Raw genomic sequence first — 25,197 nt, 5'->3', positions numbered from 1 at the left:
GTGATCTGAAATGTTTCAGTCATACAGAATGAAGAGAGCCCTAAAGATGCATTCACAGTAAACGCTGCAATATAAATGTAAAGGTGATCTGAAATGTTTCAGTCATACAGAATGAAGAGAGCCCTAAAGATGCATTCACAGTAAACGCTGCAATATAAATGTAAAAGGTGATCTGAAATGTTTCAGTAATACAGAATGAAGAGAGCCCTAAAGATGCATTCACAGTAAACGCTGCAATATAAATGTAAAGGTGATCTGAAATGTTTCAGTCATACAGAATGAAGAGAGCCCTAAAGATGCATTCACAGTAAACGCTGCAATATAAATGTAAAGGTGATCTGAAATGTTTCAGTCATACAGAATGAAGAGAGCCCTAAAGATGCAATCAGCAGTTAAAAACATCAACAAAGAGTTGTTTTCGGTAAAAAGCTGAGGGGTTGTGGGGCTGTAACCACTCTCCGTTACGGACACACTGCTATGGAAGCAAGGACTAAACATCTCCGTTACGGACACACTGCTATGGAAGCAAGGACTAAACATCCATGAAATCAACATTTGTTCGTTTTAAAACCAGGTTTTGAGTTTGTTTACATTCACTTTGTCTACAAAACATTGGAGTAAAACAAGATATGTTTGGGGTTCTGATGGGGTGCGACTGTTGAACTCAGCTCATGAGGCATTAAATAAGTTATATTCCTCAACAATATATGGGTATATATTATTCATTTAGTCCCAAAAAATGGATGTAGCAACGGCTGATTGCCCCTTAAAGAATAGATGGTAAATCATCTACTCTTTTATTTCCCATAAGTCAGGAGAAAGTTACCGCGGTATATTATCATTTAACCCATCCATTCTATTTGACTCGTGTACAAATTAGATTTAAACATTTTTTCTAAATGACGTTTCTATTCAACAGAACCAGTTGTTACACACGACTTGTAATTTTGGGATATTTAGTCGCTGCTTCCGAACCAAACCCTTCTACCCGTCAGCCGTACTGTTAAACGGTTGTTATGACTGGAGGATGAAAAAGAGAATTGATTAAAGCCTGGCTTCTCTAGGGAGTCGGTGTGACAAACAGCCTCTCCCCTCCGTGTGTTCATCTGACTGAGTGGTCCCACTGGAGAGGTTCTGCCCTGGGGGGGGCAGAGAGAGGGGGGGTACATACGTCTTCAGGTCTCAGGTGAGGCAATTCACAACACACCTCATGTGGTTTGCTGAAACATCTCTGGTGCCTATAAGGGACTGAGACAGGGATAGGGAGCCATTGCTGAAACATCTCTGTACACAGAGTAGGTGCCTATAAGGGACTGAGACAGGGATAGGGAGCCATTGCTGAAACATCTCTGTACACAGAGTAGGTGCCTATAAGGGACTGAGACAGGAATAGGGAGCCATTGCTGAAACATCTCTGTACACAAAGTAGGTGCCTATAAGGGACTGAGACAGGAATAGGGAGCCATTGCTGAAACATCTCTGTACACAGAGTAGGTGCCTATAAGGGACTGAGACAGGGATAGGGAGCCATTTCAGTGACAGAATTTAATCATTTTGAATTTGGGTTAATAAGGTATTGAATTTGAATGTAATATTTGTTTATGTTTTGAAGGGCAATATCACTCAAACTATCTATTTTGTTCTCATAAGTCCACTGTTGATACAGTCCCAAAATGATTTGCATGTCAACAGTCAAGCGATTTTAATTTAATAATAAGTGCAATTTGCATCATTATAACACATTTCTTCTTAAAAGTCCAGTACCTTGACAACTTGACTGCTGACGTGAAACATTTAGGCACTGTATCAACAATTACTAACAATTACTAACAACAACTAATCAACGTTTCATATATTCAGCTTCTCAGATGCATTCTGATTCAGTTTTCAAATTCAGATCCAAAACCAGAGACAACATCCTGGTACTTTGCCAACCAGGAAAGGTAGAGGATCTCTATGTGATCTCCATAAAGTCTTAGCTTTCAGGAATGGGGTTATATTAGCCAATAGCCAAGCTGGTTTCAATGCTACATTCAAATTCAAAATGCCAACATTTTCTGTTGACCACAGTGTTTGATTCTATCTGTTCTCCTCCACGTTTCCTGGTTGGCAAAGGACCAGGATGTTGTCTCTGGTTTTGGATCTGAATTTAAAGAACTGAATTTGAAAACTGAATCAGAATTCATCTGAGATGTTGAATATATGAAACGCTGATCCACTTGAAATGATGGTTTGCAAATTTGATACACGGACAATGAATGGAATATCTACTATATTGAAACTGAATTTATAATTATTGAACTTGAATATTCAAATACATTGAATTTTAAAACTGAATGCAATATTAATTCAATTCGGGTTTTTAAACGTGAAATATGTTTGATGATAATAATTTGATGAATTCAATGATTCAATGTACGCATTACAAATTCTAAAAGATTAAATGAAATTTCAACATATTAATACAAATTCAAAATTGTGGAATTCAAATACAATTTCTATTGGCACTGAAATGGCTCCATTCAGGGAGCAAAGCACAGGTGTTACGCCCATTGAATATGAAGGGGGCTCATGCCATATGTTGGATAGAAATATACCCATCGCTTTCTTCGACACAGAAGTGAACAGATATTACATTTGGCTGTAAGTGCCTCCTTGAAACAAATTAGATGCATAATGCTTCTGCCTGGGAGACGAAAGGGGAAGGACAAGCTGAGCTGTGAGGCCTACAGCATGTTGTCAAAGATGAAGAGCCTGGTGCTGTTACTATGGACTTTACAGCATGTTGTCAAAGATGAAGAGCCTGGTGCTGTTTATATGGACTTTACAGCATGTTGTCAAGATGAAGAGCCTGGTGCTGTTTATATGGACTTTACAGCATGTTGTCAAAGATGAAGAGCCTGGTGCTGTTACTATGGACTTTACAGCATGTTGTCAAAGATGAAGAGCCTGGTGCTGTTTATATGGACTTTACAGCATGTTGTCAAAGATGAAGAGCCTGGTGCTGTTTATATGGACTTTACAGCATGTTGTCAAAGATGAAGAGCCTGGTGCTGTTACTATGGACTTTACAGCATGTTGTCAAAGATGAAGAGCCTGGTGCTGTTTATATGGACTTTACAGCATGTTGTCAAAGATGAAGAGCCTGGTGCTGTTACTATGGACTTTACAGCATGTTGTCAAAGATGAAGAGCCTGGTGCTGTTACTATGGACTTTACAGCATGTTGTCAAAGATGAAGAGCCTGGTGCTGTTTATATGGACTTTACAGCATGTTGTCAAAGATGAAGAGCCTGGTGCTGTTTATATGGACTTTACAGCATGTTGTCAAAGATGAAGAGCCTGGTGCTGTTTATATGGACTTTACAGCATGTTGTCAAAGATGAAGAGCCTGGTACTGTTACTATGGACTTTACAGCATGTTGTCAAAGATGAAGAGCCTGGTACTGTTACTATGGACTTTACAGCATGTTGTCAAAGATGAAGAGCCTGGTACTGTTACTATGGACTTTACAGCATGTTGTCAAAGATGAAGAGCCTGGTACTGTTACTATGGACTTTACAGCATGTTGTCAAAGATGAAGAGCCTGGTACTGTTTATATGGACTTTACAGCAAAAGATACATCAAAGATATGTGTGTAGTGGATGGCTAGATACAGCAGCATCGACCTGTTGGAGTAGCATCGATACTGCCTTCCCCAGACCTGTTGGAGTAGCATCAATACTGCCTTCCCCAGACCTGTTGGAGTGGCATCAATACTGCCTTCCCCAGACCTGTTGGAGTAGCATCGCTACTGCCTTCCCCAGGCCTGTTGGAGAGCATCGCTACTGCCTTCCCCAGACCTGTTGGAGTGGCATCAATACTGCCTTCCCAGACCTGTTGAGTAGCATCAATACTGCCTTCCCCAGACCTGTTGGAGTAGCATCAATACTGCCTTCCCCAGACCTGTTGGAGTATCATCGCTACTGCCTTCCCAGACCTGTTGGAGTAGCATCAATACTGCCTTCCCCAGACCTGTTGGAGTAGCATCGCTACTGCCTTCCCCAGACCTGTTGGAGCAGCATCGCTACTGCCTTCCCCAGACCTGTTGGAGACCTGCAAGTCCTTTTATCCAGGTGCAATAGGGCGGTCCTCGTTCCCAGTGGTCCTCGGGCGAGGGTGTATTCCCTGTGCACACAGTTTAACTCTCCAGAGAACATCCATTCTGGGTAAAGAGAAACGTTCCCTGTAGTCCCTAATTGAGCCAGAATAACAGAACAATTCCCCGTGCACACCGTTTACACATCGTTTCAGCTCTCTGAAGTGTTCTAGTGTCACATCGGACACTGTCAGTTCCACAGAGGGCTCCTTGGTAGAGCCAGAATAACAGAACAATAGCCTGCAGGGAGGCCTGTGTGCTGTTTATCAGCTGTCTGTGTGACTGGAGAGGATCGTGACACAGAGCTCCACACGTACTGCAGCTCAGCTGAGACTCTTTGGCTTAATTGTTTACATACCCTACATTATTCATCTCATATGTATACGTATATACTTTACTCTATATCATCTACCGCACCTTTATGTAATACATGTATCACTAGCCACTTTAACTGTGCCACTTTGTTTACATACTCATCTCATATGTATATACTGTACTCTATATAATCTACTGCATCTTTATGTAATACATGTATCACTAGCCACTTTAACTATGCCACTTTGTTTACATACTCATCTCATATGTATATACTGTACTTGATACCATCTACTGTATCTTGCCTATGCTGCTCTGTACCATCACTCATTCATATATCCTTATGTACATATTCTTTATCCCCTTACACTGTATAAGACAGTAGTTTTGGAATTGTTAGATAGATTACTTGTTGGTTATTACTGCATTGTCGGAACTAGAAGCACAAGCATTTCGTTACACTCACATTAACATACTAACCATGTGTATGTGACAAATAAAATTTATTTTATTTTATTTTTAATTATGAGAACACTCGCTGGGAAGGAACTTTCCGTTAAAGGGTCAGACCGCAGTTGAAACTATAACAAAGTGTTATCCAGCCACTTGGCCATTTGGTTAAACAGGTGAGGGATGGGGTTTGAGAAATATAGCCACTCTCAAATTCACAGACAGAGCTATGGGTACAAGGACTGACCATCCATGATATCAACATTATAGTTTTAACCGTGTTTGGAGGCTACACAGTGTTTTGTTTACATTTACTTTGTTTACAAACATTGTATTAAAAACAAGTTATATTTTGGGTTCTGATGGGGAATGACAGCTGAACTAAGCTCATGAGGAATTTATACATTTTATTCTGCAAGAATCCAACGACTAAATATCATTCATTTAACGACTCCAAAAAAAGGGAGGATCTACTCCGGGTTGGTCCTTTAAAGGTCCAATGCAGCCGTTTTTATCTCGATATCAAATCATTTCTACCTTACTGTGATAGTTTTACATTAATATTGGTCATAAATTTACAACATTTGCTTTTTGCTCACAACAACAAAAAAATTCAAGCAATACATTTTTTTTTGGACTGTCTGGGAGTCTGAATGAGGTTTGGAACTCTCTTTGTCACCGGTCTATTACAACGCAGCCTGGTGACACCCGGTCTATTACAACGTATACCGCCTGGTGATGTCACCGGTCTATTACAACGTATACCGCCTGGTGATGTCACCGGTCTATTACAACGTATACCGCCTGGTGATGTCACCGGTCTATTACAAACGTATACCGCCTGGTGATGTCACCGGTCTATTACAACGTATACCGCTGGTGATGTCACCGGTCTATTACAACGTATACTGCCTGGTGATGTCACCGGTCTATTACAACGTATACTGCCTGGTGATGTCACTGGTCTATTACAACGTATACCGCCTGGTGATGTCACTGGTCTATTACAACGTATACCCGCCTGGTGATGTCACCGGGTCTATTACAACGTATACCGCCTGGTGATGTCACCGGTCTATCACAACGTGTACCGCCTGGTGATGTCACCGGTCATTACAACGTATACCGCCTGGTGATGTCACGGTCTAATACAACGTATACCGCCTGGTGATGTCACTGGTCTATTACAACGGCCGCCTGGTGATGTCACTGGTCTATTACAACGTATACCGCCTGGTGATGTGCGGTCTATTACAACGTATACCGCCTGGTGATGTCACCGGTCTATCACAACGTGTACCGCCTGGTGATGTCACCGGTCTAGCTCTAACGTATACCGCCTGGTGATGTCTGTACAACCGTATACCGCCTGGTGATGTCACCGGTCTATTACAACGCCTATATGTGACCCGGTCTATTACAACGTATACCGCCTGGTGATGTCACCGGTCTATTACAACGTATACCGGCTGGTGATGTCACCGGTCTATTACAACGTATCGCCTGGTGATGTCACCGGTCTATTCACAACGTATACCGCCTGGTGATGTCACCGGCTCATCTATTGATGTCACCGGCCCATTACAACGATACCGCCTGGTGATGTCACGGTCTATTACAACGTATACCGCCTGGATGATGTCACCGGTCTATTACAACGTATACCGCCTGGTGATGTCACCGGTCTAATACAACGTATACCGCCCTGGTGATGTCACCCGGTCTATTACAACGTGATACCGCTCTGGTGATGTCACCGGTCTATTACAACGTATTATACACTGGTGATGTCACCGGTCTATTACAACACGTGCGGAGGCCCACCGCCTGGTGATGGTCACGGTCTATTACAACGATACCGCTGGATGATGTCACCGGTCTATTACAACGCATACCTCTGGTGATGTCACGGTCTATTTCAACGTATACCGCCTGGTGATGTCACCGGTCTATTACAACGTATACCGCCTGGATGATGTCACCCGGTCAAGCTGAAACTCTCCCAAAACCTGCTGATTAGTAGGTAGATTGCTATTTTCTACCAGCAACTAATAGAAAAATAACACTAATACATCTTTTCACACTTTTTACAAAAACACAGAAAAAGCTGAATTTTGACTGCTCTGGGCCTTTAAAAGCATGGAATAAGGTGCCACACCATGATGTTAAAGGGACTATATATGCAGATATATTTGACATGAAAACATTGGCAAATGGAAGCATGCTTAGTGATGCTTAATTCATTAGTTGTGGGTCAGTTCCCCACTATAAGGTTAAACTAGGACTTTAGAGATTAACATATATACAACCATCTAAATGAGATTTTACTACGGACATTTGCTGGATAATTTATGCATTACGTTGATTATTCATGCCGGTTTACTTCTAACTGCCATACTGTATATCTATTAGTGACAGACCATGGTTGCCCACCGCACCTGTCCAATTGAACCCTTAGTAATAATGTATTATGTACAGACTAGATCAATTCATAAATACATTCATTAATAAGTGTCTGTTTATCTTTGAATCGCTTTTTCCCTCACTTTGTATTCATCTATTTTTTTTTTTTTTTTTTAAATCTCCATCAGTCTCGTTTAATCTGACCTCTGACCTCTGACCTCTGCGGCGTGTAAAGTAAACCATGGAGGATCCTCTCACCCTATATTCATCACTCTACACCGCCAGCCTCCCCACTGCTCTCAACCCCATGAACAACAGCGCTGTTACTGACCTCATGACCAACGCTACGGTCAAACCCTTCAGTGTGTTTCATGGGTGCGAGGAGAATGTGTCAGGGATCCTCTTCGACCTGTCTGTTCAGACCTTCAACGTGTTCCTGGGACTCCCCGCCAACATCTTAGGTAGGTAGGCCAGAGGTTACAGAGGTAAGAGCAGTCCACCAGGAGCCGTAAGGTTGCTGATTCCAATCACAGGAACTATCTTGTACCTTTGAGTCTTTCCAGGGTATTGACCCTTGACCCTATACTCCTTCCAGTGTGTTTATATTTACATAATTCCAGGTTATTGACCCCTGACCCTAAACTCCTTCCGGTGTACTTATATTTACATAATTCCAGGGTGTTGACCCCTGACCCTATACTCCTTCCAGTGTGCTTATATTTACATATCTCCAGGGTATTGACCCCTGACCCTATACTCCTTCCAGTGTGTTTATATTTACATATCTCCAGGGTATTGACCCCTGACCCTATACTCCTTCCAGTGTGTTTATATTTACATATCTCCAGGGTATTGACCCCTGACCCTATACTCCTTCCAGTGTGTTTATATTTTGGGTGTCGGGAGCAGAGAAAAACATAATCATTCCTGTCTCTGATGGACTATGAAACTAGCTAATAACATTGTTGTCTTGCCTTGTGGTAGTCATGGTGATTCTGGTCCGTAACCGTAAGGAGCCGTCCTCCTCAGACATCTTCCTGGGCTGTCTGGCCTTCATGGACGCTTACTTTGGCATCATGGTCCCCTTCAGCTATCTGAACATCTACTACTGGCACAGCAAGGATATCTGGTCTGCTCTCATGTTCTCCTTCGGCGTCAAGGTGCAGGGCTATAGGATAACGGAGAATTTAGTGATTCTGGAATTTGGAATTTCAGCGTCTGAAATTGTACCCTGTTACATAGCATACTACTTTTGACCAGAACCCTATGGACACCCTTATGGACACCCCTATAGACACCCCTACAGACACCCCTATTCACACCCTTATGGACACCCCTATAGACACCCCTATAGACACCCCAATGGACACCACTATAGACACCCCTATGGACACCCCTATAGACACCCCTATAGACACCCCTATGGACACCCCTATGGACACCCCTATAGACACCCCTATAGACACCCCTATAGACACCCCCATGGACACCACTATAGACACCCCTATGGACACCCCTATAGACACCCCTATGGACACCAATATGGACGCCCCTATGGACACCCCTATAGACACCCCTATGGACACCAATATGGACGCCCCTATGGACACCCCTATAGACACCCCTATGGACACCCCTATGGACACCCCTATAGACACCCCTATAGACACCCCTATAGACACCCCTATGGACACACCAATAGACACCCCTATGGACACCCCTATATACACCCCATGGACACCAATATGGACACCCCCATAGACACCCCTATGGACACACCAATAGACACCCCTATGGACACCCCTATAGACACCCCTATAGACACTCCTATAGACACCCCTATGGACACCCCTATGGACACCCCTATGGACACCAATATGGACACCCCTATGGACACCCCTATAGACACCCCTATAGACACCCCATGGACACCCCCCCTATAGACACCCCTATGGACACCCCTATGGACACCCCTATGGACACCAATATGGACACCCCTATGGACACCCCTATAGACACCCCTATGGACACCCCTATGGACACCCCTATGGACACCCCTATAGACACCCCTATAGACACCCCTATAGACACCCCATGGACACCACTATAGACACCCCTATGGACACCCCTATGGACACCCCTATAGACACCCCTATGGACACCAATATGGGACGCCCCTATGGACACCCCTATAGACACCCCTATGGACACCAATATGGACGCCCCTATGGACACCCCTATAGACACCCCTATGGACACCCCTATGGACACCCCTATAGACACCCCTATAGACACCCCTATAGACACCCCTATGGACACACCAATAGACACCCCTATGGACACCCCTATATACACCCTATGGACACCAATATGGACACCCCATAGACACCCCTATGGACACACCAATAGACACCCTATGGACACCCCTATAGACACCCCTATAGACCTCCTATAGACACCCCTATGGACACCCCTATGGACACCCCTATGGACACCAATATGGACACCCCTATGGACACCCCTATAGACACCCCTATAGACACCCCTATGGACACCCCCTATAGACACCCCTATGGACACCCCTATGGACACCCCTATGGACACCAATATGGACAGCCCTATGGACACCCCTATGGACACCCCTATGGACACCCCTATGGACACCCCTATGGACACCCCAATAGACACCCCTATAGACACCCCTATAGACACTCCTATAGACACCCCTATGGACACCCCTATGGACACCCCTATGGACACCAATATGGACACCCCTATGGACACCCCTATAGACACCCCTATAGACACCCCTATGGACACCCCTATAGACACCCCTATGGACACCCCTATAGACACCCCTATGGACACCCCTATGGACACCCCTATGGACACCAATATGGACACCCCTATGGACACCCCTATAGACACCCCTATGGACACCAATATGGACACCCCATAGACACCCTATGGACACCCCTTTAGACACCCCTTTAGACCCCCTATAGACACCCCTATAGACACCCCTATAGACACCCCTATGGACACCCCTATGGACACCCCTATGGACACCCCTATGGACACCCCTATGGACACCCCTATGGACACCCCTATAGACACCCCTATGGACACCCCTATAGACACCCCTATGGACACCCCTATAGACACCCTTATGGACACCCCTATAGACACCCCTATGGACACCCCTATAGACACCCCTATGGACACCCCTATAGACACCCCTATGGACACCCCTATGGACACCAATATGGACACCCCTATGGACACCCCTATAGACACCCCTATGGACACCCCTATGGACACCCCTATGGACTCAATATGGACACCCCTATGGACACCCCTATGGACACCCCTATGGACACCCCTATGGACACCCCTATGGACACCCCAATAGACACCCCTATGGACACCCCTATAGACACCCCTATAGACACTCCTATAGACACCCCTATGGACACCCCTATGGACACCCTATGGACACCAATATGGACACCCCTATGGACACCCCTATAGACACCTTTATAGACACCCCTATGGACACCCCTATAGACACCCCTATGGACACCCCTATGACACCCCTATGGACACCCCTATGGACACCCCTATGGACACCAATATGGACACCCCTATGGACACCCCTATAGACACCCCTACGGACACCAATATGGACACCCCTATAGACACCCCTTGGACACCCCTTTAGACACCCCTAGACACCCCTATAGACACCCCTATAGACACCCCTATGGACACCCTATGGACACCCCTATGGACACCCCTATGGACACCCCTATAGACACCCCTATGGACACCCTATAGACACCCCTATGGACACCCCTATAGACACCCTTATGGACACCCCTATAGACACCCCTATGGACACCCCTATAGACACCCTTATGGACACCCCTATGGACACCCTATGACACCAATATGGACACCCTATGGACACCCCTATAGACACCCCTATGGACACCAATATGGACACCCCTATAGACACCCCTATGGACACCCCTTTAGACACCCCTTTAGACACCCCTTTAGACACCCCTTTAGACACCCCTATAGACACCCCTATGGACACCCCTATGGACACCCCTATAGACACCCCTATGGACACCCCTATAGACACCCCTATGGACACCCCTATAGACACCCTTATGGACACCCCTATAGACACCCTATACACCCCTATGGACACCCCTATAGACACCCCTATGGACACCCCTATGGACACCCCTATAGACACCCTTATGGACACCCCTATAGACACCCTTATGGACACCCCTATAGACACCCTTATGGACACCCCTATAGACACCCTATGGACATCCAAAATGGACACCCCATGGACACCCTACATAGACACCCTTATGGTCACCCTTATGGACACCCTTATGGACACCAATATGGGCCCTGGTCAAAAGAAGTGCACTATGTAGGGAACATATGTTGTAGAGGTTACATCCTCAAAATGACACTCAATTCCCTACATAGTGCTCGTTGGGCTCTGGTCAAATGTAGTCCACTATATAGGGAATAGGGGGCCACTATCTTGTACATAACATCTCATCTGTGACATTTGACAAGAAGTAAAATTGTTATTCTCCTCCTCTTCCTCCTCCTCCTTCCTATTCTCACCTCCTTCCTATTCCTCCTCCTCCTTCTTCCTCATCCTCCTCCTATTCCTCCTCCTTCCTATTCCTCCTTGTCCTCCTTCCTCCTTCTATTCTCCTCCTCCCCCTCCCCCTCCTTCTCATCCTCCTTTTTCTCCACTTACTTCTCATCCAGGACACCAGCGGTCCTCTGTTCCTGTCCTGTATCTGTTTGGATCGGTTTGTGGCGGTCCTCTTCCCTCTATCCTACGGCCAGCTGAAGGACACCAAGTACAGGGTGTCTCTCTCGGCGGTGGTCCTGGGGCTCACCTTCACCTACGCCTCCGCTAAGACCATCGGGGGCCTGCACAACTTCGAGAAGGTCAGTCCATAGATCAATCAATCACTCAATCAATAGATTAATCAATCAATCCCACTTTATTGTAGAGCACATATTGGACAAAGTAGCAATACAATGCACTTCACAGTATAACATAATAAATAAATAACGTAAATAAATGAATAAAAACAACTAAAACAAAATGTTAAAGGTAAAAACACGAAATAAAAACACGGCCAAAAAGGTGCATTTACATATTTCTTTGATAAATGTCCACTTCTGCTACCCTCAGGTCTTCACAGGGACGATCCTGGCAACGTTTGGCTGGATGGTGTTGTGTAGCGGGGCCATCCTGGTGGCCCTGAAGAGGTCCAGTGGCTCTGGGAAGGACGACATGCACCCCATGAAGAAGAAAGCCTTCAAGATGGTGATGTCGGTCCTGTCCATCATCGTGTTCAACTACTTGCCTCCGGTGGCTCTGTTCCCTTTTTGAGGTGATGACCTGGGTGGGGGCATTGTCCATCGAAATAGAATAGATAGAATCACAGACCCACTGACTTCTCCCATTGACCCATTGACTTGACTCCTATTGACTCATTCACCCATTGACTTGACTCACATTCTTCCATTAAATCACAGACCCATTGACTTGACTCCCATTGAATCACTTACCCATTGACTTGACTCTCATTGACTCATTGACCCATTGACTTGACTCACATTGACTCCCATTGAATCACTTACCCATTGACTTGACTCCCATTGACTTGACTCCCATTGACTCATTGACCCATTGACTTGACTCCCATTGACTCATTGACTTGACTCCCATTGACTCATTGACCCATTGACTTGAATGAGGACTCCCGTTCTAGTGATTCTATTTCTTGTCCTTAATGATGCCTGATATATAAAGACACATTCCTCGATGGCTTGTCTACAGGTCTGAACAGTTCCAGTAACTTTCCCCCCAAAATCCCACGTTTGCTAGAAATCCTGGTTGAAAGTTTCCCAGAATAGGAAGGGAATTAAACAGGAAACCCAGAATACTCGCAACAAGGATTTCTGAAAAAACCTGTGAATGTTGGGAAAGTCACCAGAGCGTTGCAACCCTACAGTAGCACTGTCCTCTGTGATGTTGCCAGATGAACAAAGATACAACCCTGTTATGTTGTTCTGATATCCCCTTCCAGGACCACTACCCTCCGGACACGTTCCGCTGCCTGGTGCAGCCGGTGGGGTACGCCTTCGTCAACATCAGCAGTAGTATCCAGCCCATCATCTACCTCTCTCGACTGGAGAAGATCCCTTTCCTCCCTGAGTCCTGGAACAAGTGGGGCTCCTCCTCCTCCAAGGTGAAGGACAAGGACCAGGATGAAGGTTTCTTACATTTACATTACATTTGTCATTTAGCAGACGCTCTTATCTACGAATTGGTGCTTCTGACATCCTGAATGATGCATCTAAATCGAAGGCATCAGGTATTCCTTGAAGAATACTTCTTGTGAAATTAAGTGATAGGTTCTCAAAATACAGTTGTTATAAATGTATCAACTGGACGATGGAATAAAATGAATGGCCAGGAAACAATGGATGAAAGTAATTTGCTTACATTCCACATAGCTAATATATCCTGTATATGGTATAGGTTAAGGAGAAACAACAAAAATCTTCATATGTCCTTCAAATCTCTCTCTCACTTCCTGGAACTATTACGTTAGGACTGAGACGACATACTGTGTACAACATGAGAACTACATGTCACACCTGTAAAATACTCAAGATTTGTTTTGTGTGAATCATTTGGAGATAAATACATACGTAATAAAGCTCTTATAAACAGTTATTTTTCCAGTCTTTTGTTTTCCAGTTTTCTTAGAAATGTATAATGATGATATGTTATTATGGAGAGGAGAACCAGATGATGTTTAGTCTATTATGATGGAGAGGAGAACCAGATGATGTTTAGTATATTATGATGGAGAGGAGAACCAGATCATTAGTCTGTTATGATGGAGAGGAGAACCAGATGATGTTTAGTCTATTATGATGGAGAGGAGAACCAGATGATGTTTAGTCTATTATGATGGAGAGGAGAACCAGATCATTAGTCTAATATGATGAGAGGAGAACCAGATGATGTTTAGTCTATTATGATGGAGAGAGAGAACCAGATCATTAGTCTGTTATGATGGAGAGGAGAACCAGATCATTAGTCTAATATGATGGAGAGGAGAACCAGATGATGTTTAGTCTATTATGATGGAGAGGAGAACCAGATGATGTTTAGTCTAATATGATGGAGAGGAGAACCAGATCATTGGTCTGTTATGATGGAGAGGAGAACCAGATGATGTTAGTCTGTTATGATGGAGAGGAGAACCAGATCATTAGTCTGTTATGATGGAGAGGAGAACCAGATGATGTTTAGTCTATTATGATGGAGAGGAGTTCCAGATCATTAGTCTGTTATGATGGAGAGGAGAACCAGATCATTAGTCTGTTATGATGAGAGGAGAACCAGATCATTAGTCTGTTATGATGGAGAGGAGAACCAGATCATTAGTCTGTTATGATGGAGAGGAGAACCAGATCATTAGTCTAATATGATGGAGAGGAGAACCAGATTATGTTTAGTCTGTTATGATGGAGAGGAGAACCAGATCATTAGTCTGTTAGTGATGGAGAGGAGAACCAGATCATTAGTCTGTTATGATGGGAGGAGAACCAGATCATTAGTCTGTTATGATGGAGAGGAGAACCAGATCATTAGTCTGTTATGATGGAGAGGAGAACCAGATCATTAGTCTGTTATGATGGAGAGGAGAACCAGATCATTAGTCTGTTATGATGGAGAGGAGAACCAGATGATGTCTAGTCTGTTATGATGGGGAGGAGAACTAGATCATTAGTCTGTTATGATGGAGAGGAGAACCAGATCATTAGTCTGTTATGATGGAGAGGAGAACCAGATCATTAGTCTGTTATGATGGAGAGGAGAACCAGATCATTAGTCTGTTATGATGGAGAGGAGAACCAGATCATTAGTCTGTTATGATGGAGAGGAGAACCAGATCATTAGTCTGTTATGATTGAGAGGAGAACCAGATCATTAGTCTGTTATGATGGAGAGGAGAACCAGATGATTAGTCTATTATGATGGAGAGGAGAACCAGATCATTAGTCCATTATGATGGAGAGGAGAACCAGATGATGTTTAGTCTGTTATGATGGAGAGGAGAACCAGATCATTAGTCTGTTATGATGGAGAGGGAGAACCAGATCATTAGTCTGTTATGATGGAGAGGAGAACTAGATGATGTTTAGTCTGTTATGATGGAGAGGAGAACCAGATCATTAGTCTGTTATGATGGAGAGGAGAACCAGGTCATTAGTCTATTATGATGGAGGAGAACCAGATCATTAGTCTGTTATGATGGAGAGGAGAACCAGATGATGCTTAGTCTGTTATGATGGAGAGGAGAACCAGATCATTAGTCCATTATGATGGAGAGGAGAACCAGATGATGTTTAGTCTGTTATGATGGAGGAGAACCAGATGATGTTTAGTCTATTATGATGGAGAGGAGAACCAGATGATGTTTAGTGTGTTATGATGGAGAGGAGAACCAGATGATGTTTAGTCTATTATGATGGAGAGGAGAACCAGATGATGTTTAGAATGTTATGATGGAGAGTAGAACCAGATAATGTTTAGTCTGTTATGATGGAGAGGAGAACCAGATCATTAGTCTGTTATGATGGAGAGGGGAGAACCAGATCATTAGTCTGTTATGATGGAGAGGAGAACCAGATGATGTTTAGTCTAATATGATGGAGAGGAGAACCAGATGATGTTTAGTCTGTTATGATGGAGAGGAGAACCAGATGATGCTTAGTCTGTTATGATGGAGAGGAGAACCAGATCATTAGTCTGTTATGATGGAGAGGACAACCAGATCATTAGTCTGTTATGATGGAGAGGAGAACCAGATCATTAGTCTGTTATGATGGAGAGGAGAACCAGATCATTAGTCTGTTATGATGGAGAGGAGAACTAGATCATTAGTATGTTATGATGGAGAGGAGAACCAGATGATGTTTAGTCTGTTATGATGGAGAGGAGAACCAGATCATTAGTCTGTTATGATGGAGAGGAGAACCAGATCATTAGTCTGTTATGATGGAGAGGAGAACCAGATCATTAGTCTGTTAGGATGGAGAGGAGAACCAGATGATGTTTAGTCTATTATGATGGAGAGGAGAAACAGATGATGTTTAGTCTAATATGATGGAGAGGAGAACCAGATGATGTTTAGTCTATTATGATGAGAGGAGAACCAGATGATGTTTAGTCTGTTATGATGGAGAGGAGAACCAGATCATTAGTCTGTTATGATGAGGAGAACCAGATCATTAGTCTGTTATGATGGAGAGGAGAACCAGATCATTAGTCTGTTATGATGGAGAGGAGAACCAGATCATTAGTCTGTTATGATGGAGAGGAGAACCAGATCATTAGTCTGTTATGATGGAGAGGAGAACTAGATCATTAGTCTGTTATGATGATCACAGGGAACCAGATGATGTTTAGTCTGTTATGATGGAGAGGAGAACCAGATGATGTTTAGTTTGTTATGATGGAGAGGAGAACCAGATGATGTTTAGTATGTTATGATGGAGAGGAGAACCAGATCATTAGTTTGTTATGATGGAGAGGAGAACCAGATGATGTTTAGTATGTTATGATGGAGAGGAGAACCAGATCATTAGTCTGTTATGATGGAGAGGAGAACCAGATCGTTAGTCTGTTATGATGGAGAGTAGAACCAGATCATTAGTCTATTATGATGGAGAGGAGAACAGATGATCCCACAGATGTGTCTAGTGTTATGGTGATGTAATTAAAGACTGACACAAGCTGTTGGGTGGAAAGGTTCACACAACCATTTAGGGTACTAGGTAGACACCCAGTATTACTACCAGGGTTGGGGTCAATTCAGAAAATTCAAGACTGCAACAAGAATAGTCCACATTGAAAATATATGACATTGTTGAATTGAAATGGACATTCACCCAACATCACCTGAACCTTGATTACTCCATTGTTGATCGGCTGGTATTGAAGTCAAAAACAGACATGTAGAAATATATAGTAGAAAACTCCAGGTACACAGATGTATTTGAGGTTAATCCTTTATTAAAAACAGTGTTTAGTTCCACACATAATGATGCAAGGAGTTCAATTACAGGATCATTAGTCTGTTTGGTAAAGCGCGTGCATTTAACACTATAAACAATACATCTGACACCTTTAGCTACGGTCTTATTAATGTTAAAGAGGACCTCCCGTTGTACACACATCTGACACCTTCAGCTACGGTCTTATTAATGTTAGAGGACCTCTTGTTGTACACATCTGACACCTTCAGCTACGGTCTTATTAATGTTAGAGGACCTCCTGTTGTACACATCTGACACCTTCAGCTACGGTCTCTTGTTAATGTTAGAGGACCCTCCTGTTGTACACATCTGACACCTTCAGCTACGGTCTTATTAATGTTAGAGGACCTCCTGTTGTACACATCTGACACCTTCAGCTACGGTCTTATTAATGTTAGAGGACCTCCTGTTGTACACATCTGACACCTTCAGCTACGGTCTTATTAATGTTAGAGGACCTCCTGTTGTACACATCTGACACCTTCAGCTACGGTCTTATTAATGTTAGAGGACCTCCTGTTGTACACATCTGACACCTTCAGCTACGGTCTTATTAATGTTAGAGGACCTCCTGTTGTACACATCTGACACCTTCAGCTACGGTCTTATTAATGTTAGAGGACCTCCTGTTGTACACATCTGACACCTTCAGCTACGGTCTTATTAATGTTAGAGGACCTCCTGTTGTACACATCTGACACCTTCAGCTACGGTCTTATTAATGTTAGAGGACCTCCTGTTGTACTACATCTGACACCTTCAGCTACGGTCTTATTAATGTTAGAGGACCTCCTGTTGTACACATCTGACACCTTCAGCTACGGTCTTATTAATGTTAGAGGACCTCCTGTTGTACACATCTGACACCTTCAGCTACGGTCTTATTAATGTTAGAGGACCTCCTGTTGTACACATCTGACACCTTCAGCTACGGTCTTATTAATGTTAGAGGACCTCCTGTTGTACACATCTGACACCTTCAGCTACGGTCTTATTAATGTTAGAGGACCTCCTGTTGTACACATCTGACACCTTCAGCTACGGTCTTATTAATGTTAGAGGACCTCCTATTGTACACATCTGACACCTTCAGCTACGGTCTTATTAATGTTAGAGGACCTCCTGTTGTACACATCTGACACCTTTAGCTACGGTCTTATTAATGTTAGAGGACCTCCTGTTGTACACATCTGACACCTTCAGCTACGGTCTTATTAATGTTAGAGGACCTCCTGTTGTACACATCTGACACCTTCAGCTACGGTCTTATTAATGTTAGAGGACCTCCTGTTGTACACATCTGCTTGACTTGTGTCCCAAAACTCTCTCTTTCTTTCCTGAAGTGTGCACTCGTTCACTCCTCGGTACAAATGTAAAATACATGGATATGTGTTGGCATGGGCTGGACTCTAGAGGGAGTTCCATATTCCAGTCGTGTCCTTTGAAATCCATAAAGGAAAGTGAACGAGTGCACACTTCGGGAGAACGGAGAGATTATTGGGAGCGCAGGCCCATATGTCCCACCACACAGGTATCGTTATCATACAACCTATTATTTTAAACAGGACAGTTTAATAACTCATGTTTTCTCGACATTCCTGAAACCAACGTTTGATTCCTCAGTTGGATGTTGAACGACAGGTTGTCAGAACCCAGAACCAGAACCATGCAGTGATAGTATGGTACTGATGATTATGCTACAGATGCTGGTTCCAGTTGAGATTCACTGCTTTGCGTTGTTTTATTTTATTTATTTATTTTATTTTACCTTTATTTAACCAGGCAAGTCAGTTAAGAACAAATTCTTATTTTCAATGACGGCCTGGGAACAGTGGGTTAACTGCCTGTTCAGGGGCAGAACGACAGATTTTGTACCTTGTCAGCTTGTGTCTCAATACTCGTCATTGGCTTCCTTCCTTGTCTCCTTTCCTTCATTCGCAATGAGGGAAGTATCAGGTGTTTTGAGTTGATAGACACCGGCTGGGTCTCAATACTCTTTCATTACATCCTTTCCTTGTCTCCTCCCCTCATTTCCTTTCCTTCGGGACCTCTAACAGGTGAAAGGATTGGATGGCTCTCCACCCTATTGCTTTTTTACCTACAGTATCACTTCTTTCCATATCACTGATCATGAAGGAAAAGGACACAAGGAAAGGACACAAGGAAAGGGAGCTGGTTACGACTATCGAGACACAGCCGCTGCTAAAAGGCCATTGTTGTTGTTTTTTCCATTCTTTTTTTTTTTTTTATTGTCTTGGTGACATAACCTCAATCTCAGAGGACAAGCCGGCATACTGTGGGTTATGGTTATGGAACGGAACTTCCACACAGCTGTCGCTATGGAGACGCAGTTCTAACAGAAGTCACGGAACATATGTGATATGACAGCGAAGTAAGCATTCACAGAACTCAACAGTAAGGAAGAAAGGAATCCTCATAGACAAGGCCTTGAATGGAGTGTGTGTGTGTGTGTGTGTGTGTGTGTGTGTGTGTGTGTGTGTGTGTGTGTGTGTGTGTGTGTGTGTGTGTGTGTGTGTGTGTGTGTGTGTGTCAGAAGATGTGGAGAAGGACATCAAAGGAGAGTGCATATTTCCATAGCTTAAAGATTTACAAGGTTTTATAATAACAGCAAAAGCAGACGTCTCGGCGTCGCTTGACAGCTCGTGCAGGTCCTAAAGCTTCTTCCTCTACCTCGGTATCCGTAACAGAACATGGGCTTTTCCAGTACAAAATCATCTATCAGAACAGACAGTTCATCAGAGCACTTCAGTATAAGGGACAAACCGTTTCTGTACACAGGGTCATCACCATGGTGACACGATGTCATCAGGATGAGACGCTTTGGATCAGGGCACATCGTCCACGTTATCCTCTCTCTCTCTCTGAAGTATACACACACAGGGCACTTACTGTAGCCATGGCGATACAGCTACATAGACAGCTTAGGGTTAGGTTCCAATACCCTAGCCTGGCTTCCTCTCTCGCCTCTGGGAACTGTTGTGAGCAAAAATACACATTTCTGTCCTCTGTCAGATAATGAACACAAACATCTTCATCCCTCTTCGTGTCCTTGAGGGCCGCTGATCCCAAAAATAAAAGGATGGAACCAATTTGACGAGCAGCCAATGAATGTCATACCGGCATATTGAACGTCACTATCCGGTCTCTCCAGATGTCAGTGGTCAGGAAGGATACAAGGAAATAGGATACAAGGAAATAGGATACAAGGAAATAGGACATGAAAGAATGAATCTTTTATAGAGTTTTGGAACTCATGGATAGAAAGGTTCAGTGCATCATCATCATCATCATCATCATCATAGCTCATGCTGTATGTCTGTACACCTACACACCTAACGGTAGCGCCTTGGCTTTGTAGTGCTGTCTAATCGGCTACGGCAAGCTCTTTGGAACAAACTGAACTGCATCTACAAGTCTCTGCCATTTCACCTCAAAACCTGCTACCGTTCCCAGTCCCTCCCAGTTGAGAATCTACCCTTCGTTCACATTCTGATAAATGCTAAATATCAACAGAGAATTATAAGTACACACACAGCTGTATTAGAAAACAGATCAACTAGAACATTTTGCAGTTAATCGGTAAAGCAATCCCAGAACATTGATTGAAGCCTCAACTAATGACAGTAGTTCATTTTTAAAGAGTTGTTGTGTTTTTGTTTTTTTTACGCACACTGCATAGCATCCTACATACAGTCTGTCTGGTTGTCGCTCTCAATTTGTCTGTCTGTCTTTTAAAGGGTTGTTGGTAGTTTTTAGGTAAACGTAGTCAGCCAACCACAGTGTTCTTCTGAGCCTAGTCCCCAGCCACGTTGTTCTTTTCACGTCCTTGTAACGTTCTCTAAAACGCTCTCTGTGACGTTCTCTGAACGTTCTCTACTGGCGCCGCTTGCCTTTGGCCGGATCTTCTGTAGGAGATGTCTGAGCCGGCGAGCTATGAGGGCTGAGGGAGAGAGGGAGGAAGGAGGGAGGGGAGGGAGAGAGGGAGGGAAGGAGGAGAGGTGAGGGGAGAGGGAGGAAGGAGGAGAGGTGAGGGGAGAGGGAGGGAAGGAGGAGAGGGGAGGGAGGGAGGGAGGAGAAGGAGGGAGAGGGGGGGGAGGGAAGGAGGAGAGGAGGAGGGAGAGAGGGAGGGAAGGAGGAGAGGTGAGGGAGAGGGGAGGGAAGGAGGAGAGGGGAGGGAGAGAGGGAGGGAAGGAGGAGAGAGGGAGGGGGAGAGGGAGGAGGGGGAAGGGGAGGGAGGGGGAGGGAGGAGGAGAGGGAGTGAAGGAGGAGAGGGGGAGGGAGAGAGGGAGGGAAGGAGGAGAGGTGGGGGAGAGGGAGGGAAGGAGGGAGAGGGGAGGGAGGAGGGAGGGAAGGAGGAGAGGGAGGGAGAGAGGGAGGGAAGGAAGGAGAGGTGAGGGGAGAGGGAGGGAAGGAGGAGAGGTGAGGGGAGAGAGGGAGGGGAAGGAGGAGAGGGTGAGGGGAGAGGGAGGGGAAGGAGGAGAGGGGGAGGGGAGGGGAGGGAAGGAGGAGAGGTGAGGGAGAGAGAGGGAGGGAAGGAGGAGGAGAGGTGAGGGGAGAGGGAGGGGGAAGGAGGAGAGGGGAGGGAGAGAGGGAGGGAAGGGGAGAGGTGAGGGGAGAGGGAGGGAAGGAGGGAGAGGGGAGGGGGGAGGGAGGGAGAGGGAGGGAAGGAGGAGAGGTGAGGGGAGAGAGGGAGGGAAGGAGGAGAGGTGAGGGAAGGAGAGAGGGAGGAAGGAGGAGCGGTGAGGAAGAGAGGGAGGGAAGGAGGAGAGGTGAGGGAAGAGAGGGAGGGAAGGAAGAGGTGAGGGAAGAGAGGAAGATAAGGAAGAGTAGAAGGTAAGGAGGAGAGAGGAGAGGGGAGACTATGCCTATCAAATACTCAGAGGCCATATTCCATCGAGATACAGATGGGTTGTGAGTGGAAGTAAGTGCTGATCATACATACTTACTGTGTTGCTCGGTTAGGGTCCATGGCTGGGTCAGGTGGTTCACCCCCTCTGAGTCACTGAGAGGGGCTGTATCATCGGTGCTGCTCAGGGATCTGACCCCCTCCACCAGCTCCCTGGCCTCTGCAGCTAACTGGCAGGCTGGGTCTGGGATGGGAGAGGGGTCTCTGGACTGTCTGTGGCTGGAGAGGTCCTGTTACTCCTGGAAGCACACACACACACACACACACACACACACACACACACACACACACACACACACACACACACACACACACACACACACACACACACACACACACACACACACACGTTCACACACACACACACACGTCACACACACACACACACACACACACACACACACATACACACACATACACACACACACATACACACACATACACACACATACACACACACACACACACACATCACACACACACACACACACACACACACACACACACACACGTTCACACACACACACACACACACAGACACACACACACACACACACACACACACACACAGACACACACACACACACACACACACACACACACACCCTCCGGTCAGATCAACAGACTGTCAGAATGAACAAACATTAAGGAGTTACATTTAGAAGATAAGCACTTACCCATTTTCCATTCCAAACAAGCTGGGGGTGGTGAGCACTTTGTGAACATTCTGAGAAATAAACAGTCAGTCAGTTAGCCAGTTAACCAGCCAGTCAGTTAGCCAGCCAGTCAGTTAGCCAGCCAGTCAGTCAACCAGTTAACCAGCCAGTCAGTTAGCCAGTTAACCAGCCAGTCAGTTAGCCAGTTAGCCAGCCAGTCAGTCAGCCAGTTAGCCAGCCAGTCAGTCAGCCAGTCGAACAGCCAGCCAGCCAGTCAGTCAGCCAGCCAGCCAGTCAGTCAGCCAGTCAGCACAGAAATCCACATACATAAAACTAGAATGTATTTTTGAACCACTAGGTGGCAGTACAGGTTCAGAACATAACAGAGCATGACCAGAGAGGCATCAGCTAGGACTCACAGGTAGGTGTGTTACAGAACCTGTGTGACTGTGTTTACAGTTGAGAGGTGGACAGGTGAGGGTTGTTGTAAAGGTGTGTAATGTTACCGGTGTGTGAAGCCCAGGAGTTAGTTGTATGAGAGGTGGACAGGAAGTGATGTTGTAAAGGTATGTTACTGTGTTACAGGTGTAATGTTACCTGTGTGACGCCCAGGAGTTAGTTGTATGAGAGGTGGACAGGAAGTGATGTTGTAAAGGTATGTTACTGTGTTACAGGTGTAATGTTACCTGTGTGAAGCCCAGGAGTTAGTTGTATGGAGGTGGACAGAAGTGATGTTGTAAAGGTATGTTACTGTGTTACAGGTATAATGTTACCTGTGTGACGCCCAGGAGTTAGTTGTATGAGAGGTGGACAGGTGAGGGTTGTTGTAAAGGTGTGTCAGGGGGTGAGTCACAGGTGTGTTACAGGTGTAGTGTACCTGTGCGAATCCCAGTAGTTTCTTGTTGGAGATCTCCAGGTGTCTTCTGCTCAGCTCAGACTTCCTCAGCTGAATGTCAATCATCGACAACTTCCTGTTTAACTCCATCACATCTTCCTAGAGTATAACACACAGAATCACTTCCTGTTTAACTCCATCACATCCTTCTGGGGTACAACACACAGAATCACTTCCTTTTAAACTCCATCACATCTTCCTGGAGTATAACACACATAATCACTTCATGTTAAACTCCATCACATCCTTTGGGGTACAACACACAGAATCACTTCCTGTTAAACTCCATCACATCTTCCTGGATGATAACACACATAATCACTTCATGTTAAACTCCATCACATCATTTTGGGGTACAACACACAGAATCACTTCCTGTTAAACTCCATCACATCCTCCTGACTAGTGTTGTCCTGCTGGGTCACAGTATTTTAGGGTAGAAAAGACTAGTGTTGTCCTGCTGGGTCACAATATTTTAGGGTAGAAAAGACTAGTGTTGTCCTGCTGGGTCACAGTATTTTAGGGTAGAAAAGACTAGTGTTGTCCTGCTGGGTCACAGTATTTTAGGGTAGAAAAGACTAGTGTTGTCCTGCAGGGTCACAGTATTTTAGGGTAAAAAAGACTAGTGTTGTCGTGCTGGGTCACAGTATTTTAGGGTAGAAAAGACTAGTGTTGTCCTGCTGGGTCACAGTATTTTAGGGTAGAAAAGACTAGTGTTGTCCTGCTGGGTCACAGTATTTTAGGGTAAAAAAGACTAGTGTTGTCCTGCTGGGTCACAGTATTTTAGGGTAGAAAAGACTAGTGTTGTCCTGCTGGGTCACAGTATTTTAGGGTAAAAAGACTAGTGTTGTCCTGCTGGGTCACAGTATTTTAGGGTAAAAAAGACTAGTGTTGTCCTGCTGGGTCACAAACAATTGTTTGGAGTGTTTCAGAAATGGAGAGGTCTGCTGCCCTCCACTGCAACCAACCTGCACATCTTTCTGACTGCTTAGTCATCACTTGTGTCTGCAGGCCACCCAGACGAAAAACTCTAGTCTTCTCTTCCATTATTTTGGTTTTAAGTCTACCTTAGTAGCTTCCAGACCCTTCTGTTTGTTGTGTCTGCAGCCCACCCAGACGACTCTAGTCTTCTCTTCCATTAATTGGTTTTAAGTCTACCTTGTAGCTTCACAGACCCTTCTGTTTGTTGTGTCTGGGTCACCCAGTCCTGCGACTCTAGTCTTCTCTTCCATGAAT

At 44.8% G+C, this 25,197-nt stretch overlaps 1 protein-coding gene and 1 pseudogene across 1 annotated transcript; one reads left to right on the top strand and one right to left on the bottom strand.

Annotated features, from left to right (window-relative positions):
• Nucleotides 1-7,548: 7,548 nt before the first annotated feature.
• Nucleotides 7,549-14,139, top strand: LOC135535678 (G-protein coupled receptor 183-like). The gene is made up of 6 exons (XM_064962121.1): nucleotides 7,549-7,768; nucleotides 8,292-8,467; nucleotides 12,117-12,302; nucleotides 12,553-12,742; nucleotides 13,443-13,615; nucleotides 14,131-14,139. Exons 1-6 carry the CDS (start codon nucleotides 7,549-7,551, stop codon nucleotides 14,137-14,139), a joined length of 954 nt encoding a protein of 317 aa, XP_064818193.1.
• Nucleotides 14,140-20,469: 6,330 nt separating this feature from the next.
• Nucleotides 20,470-25,197, bottom strand: part of LOC135535677 (uncharacterized) — a 110,060-nt pseudogene continuing 105,332 nt past the window's right edge.

The sequence above is a fragment of the Oncorhynchus masou genome, unplaced genomic scaffold, assembly GCF_036934945.1.
Source record: "Oncorhynchus masou masou isolate Uvic2021 unplaced genomic scaffold, UVic_Omas_1.1 unplaced_scaffold_497, whole genome shotgun sequence".
NCBI lineage: Eukaryota > Metazoa > Chordata > Actinopteri > Salmoniformes > Salmonidae > Oncorhynchus > Oncorhynchus masou.
The sequence above is the reverse complement of the archived record's forward strand: the minus strand, read 5'-3'. Positions and strand labels throughout refer to the sequence as shown.